General features: G+C 43.8%; 1 protein-coding gene across 3 annotated transcripts in view; it reads right to left on the reverse strand.

Moving 5' to 3' along the window:
* The window catches only part of Pus1 (pseudouridine synthase 1), a 12,490-nt gene that overhangs the window by 6,610 nt on the left and 2,317 nt on the right, over nt 1-3,563 (reverse strand). For all 3 annotated transcript variants that reach the window (XM_005344210.2, XM_026783569.1, XM_005344209.2), the window contains exon 3: nt 2,079-2,216. In XM_005344210.2, coding sequence (XP_005344267.1) covers nt 2,079-2,216 — 138 coding nt within the window. The remainder of the gene's footprint in view (nt 1-2,078; nt 2,217-3,563) is intronic.

The raw sequence follows: 3,563 nt of genomic DNA on the forward strand, positions 1-3,563 counted from the left end.
ACAACAACAACAAAGTCTCTGACTTCCACGTGTGCACACACATACTCACACACAACAAAGTCTCTGACTTCCATGTGTGCACACCCATACTCACACACAACAAAGTCTCTGACTTCCACGTGTGCACACCCATACTCACACACAAAAACAAAGTCCTAGTGCCCACACAGAAGACACAGATGCTTACACTAACTATATGTTGCAATGAATACATCTTGGCTATACAGATAAGTGATGCAGACTTACCCAGCTCTATCTGAAATCACAGTCATGAGTACAGAGGTGGAGGAAGCAAAAGTGCAGGCAAAAGCAAAGGCTATGGGAACAGATATAAGAAATGCCAGAGGCCACGAACACTGCTATAAGTTGTTGCACTATAGGCAACATAATTTGTTTCTCCTGGAGTTAGAACTTCTATCACCATCCAATGCCAAAGTCAACCTGTGAGACCTGTCTTGTTTAGAACCAAAACAGCCTGTGTTGGTCTTTGCCCTGGACTGTGGCATCCCGAACTAGTTCTGTTTATTCTGAGCTGTGGCCAATAAATCATTGGTCTTTTTTAAAATTTTTAATTATATGTATTCTTTTTTTAAAGATTTATACTTGAATATATGGCTGCTTGACAGAAGAGGACATCAGATGCTTGTGAGCCACCATGTGGTTGCTGGAAATTGAACTCAGGACTTCTGAAAGAGGAGCCCAGCCATATTCTTAACCACTAAGCAATCTCTCCAGGCCCCATGTGTATTCTTTTTTTTTAATCTTTTTTTTTAAGATTTATTTATTTCTTATGTATACAATATTCTGCCTCGATGTATGCCCGCATTCCAGAGGAGGGCACCAGATCTCAGTACAGATGGTTGTGAGCCACCATGCAGTTTCTGGGAATTTAACTCAGGACCTCTGGAAGAGCAGCCAGTGCTCTTAACCTCTGAGCCATCTCTCCAGCCCCTGTATTCTTTATAAACATTTTTAATATGTAATTATATGTATAGATGCCCAAAAATGGCAGAGGCATTGGATCCCCTGGAGTTGGAGTCTACAGAAAGTGTGAGCCACCTGAATTTGCTAGGAACGAAATTCCAGTCCTCTGGAAGAACAGTAAATGCTCTTAAATGCTAAATCCTCCCCAGAGCAATAAATCATCTCTTTTGTTATCTCAGATTAAAAAAAAAATCCAAAATCAAATCAAAATTAAGGGGAAAAATTCACCCACCTAAACTAAACAAGTGCAATCTCACCCTAATAATCATATCTACTTTGTGGAGGGGCTATTGTGCATGGCTATAAAGCAAAGACATACCACATGCTGCCTTTGGCCTCGGCCAGAGCTGTGCAAAGGAAGCAAAGGCCAGTGAAGACAGGGTCCTGTTCAGCCCAGCTGGGACCCAGCAGCAGATTAGTAGTCTGTGTTCCGGGCCTCCTAACAGCAAAACAAAGTGTTCTTTCCCTCTAACACTGGCATGATAGACAAGTACCACCAACTCAGCCAACCTATATTTTGTTTTAGTAAAACAGCACAAACTATGTCACTACTATCAAAATTGCTATCATGCCTTGATGTGGGAGTGTCATATCAATCTGTTGATTTCATTGGTTAAGCAATAAAGAAACTGCTTGGCCCTGATATGTTAAAACATAGGTGGGAGGAATAAACAGAACAAAATGCTGGGAGGAAGAGGAAGTGAGCTCAGAAACCATGCAGCTCCTCTGAGACGCCATGCTCCCCTCTCCTGGGTAGACGCGATAGCTCTGCTTTCTGAAGCAGACACGATGGAGCAAGCTGCCAGGTCAGACATGCTGAATCTTTCCCGGTAAGACCGGTGCTCACAGATTATTAGAGATGGGTTGATCGGGATATCAGAATTAGCCAGTAAGGGCTAGACTAAAGGGCCAAGCAGTGTTTAAATGAATACAGTTTGTGTGTTGTTATTTCGGGCATAAGCTAGCAGACGGCCGGGGTGCTGGGGCGCAGCCCCGCCGCTCCTTATTACAACAATGCCTCATCGGGCATGACGCCTAGCTAAGATCCCTTCTCACAGGTGACAGTGAAAGCTACAGGCAGATGGGGCACATACCTTGTCTGTGCGAGCACATCGCTGGAAGGACATCTTCCTCATGTCTGTCCCATGGTTTTCAGGGATACAACCTGCCTGGACTAGGGCAGATACCAAATCATCTTCAATGGTCCTGAACTGAGATGACCCCAGATTCCTCTAAAGAAAAAAATGGACATCCTGTTTTCATGAGTTCTTAGGATATACGTAGGCCAGGCAGCTGAGCATCACTTCTGGAACCAGCTAATGCTGCACCTTTGAGCCTACCCCAACCACGGTCCAGTGTGTGCATGATGCACAAGCTCAGACATATCAGATACATCCTACCAATCCCCAAAATAAACTGTATCCATGCTCTCGGAGGAAACCTTCCCAAGGGAACAGGCCTGTGAGTACCTCAGCCAACTTCCCTGCATGAGGAAATCTTCTCAAAGTCTGCTCTCATTACCACGGAAGTCCACCCCTAAATGCACCATGAAGTCAGGGACACTTCCCAAATGACATAAAAAGATTATAACAAAAAGAAACCGTAAGTCTCACTCAGCCCTATGAGCCAGGCACCTTTGTCATTTCTGTAATGAGGAAACTGAGGCAAACAGGATCTTACTTGAAAGGCATAAAATTCTTCAGACAGCCCACATTTAAAAATTTCTCGGCTGGAAAGCTGGCTCATAGGTCCTAAATTCAATTCCCAGTAACCACATGGTAGCTTATAGCCGTCTGTAATCTCATTATTATTATCTGGTGCCCTCTTCTGATGTGCAGGCAGACATGCACGCAGAACATTAATAAATCAATCTTAAAAATAAAAAAAATAAATAAATAACTTTTCATAATCAGAACTGTCCTCCAAAAAGCGGACTAGTCACCCCAGGAGCAGTGAACAGTCTGTATGTTCTCACCAATGTCATAGTCTATGTCAGACTAAAACCACCACTACTACCCACTCTCACAAAATGAGTTTCACTATGAAGCCCATATAGTTTTTTTTGTAGCCCAGACTGTCCTTGAAATTGAAACTCTCCTGCACCAACTTCCTGAATGCCAGGATGATGGGCGATGTGCCACGTCCCAGTCAGCCTGTGATCTTTTTTAAAGTAGAACGGGATATGACTTTCTCAAAACCACTAATATGCTTGGTCAGACATTTTTCAAAGCTATTGTTTTGGCTGGATGCATTGCAGCAATGAACACCATCCTGTGCATCAGATTAAAGTATTTTGTTGGTGGTGGTTTTTGTCTTGTTTTTCAAGACAGGTTTCTCTGTGTAGCAGCCCTGGCTATCCTAAAACTAAATTTGTAGACCAGGCTGGCCTTGAACTCCCAGAGATCTGCCTGCCTCTGCCTCCCGACTACTGGGATTAATGTGTGTGCCACCACCACCTGGCAAATTAAGATTTAAAAAGTGAGGAAAGGGGGCTGGAGAGATGGCTCAGTGGTTAAGAGCATTGCCTGCTCTTCCAAAGGTCCTGAGTTCAATTCCCAGCAACCACATGGTGGCTCACA

This window comes from Microtus ochrogaster, chromosome 2, assembly GCF_000317375.1.
Source record: "Microtus ochrogaster isolate Prairie Vole_2 chromosome 2, MicOch1.0, whole genome shotgun sequence".
In the NCBI taxonomy this organism is placed as follows: Eukaryota; Metazoa; Chordata; class Mammalia; order Rodentia; family Cricetidae; genus Microtus; species Microtus ochrogaster.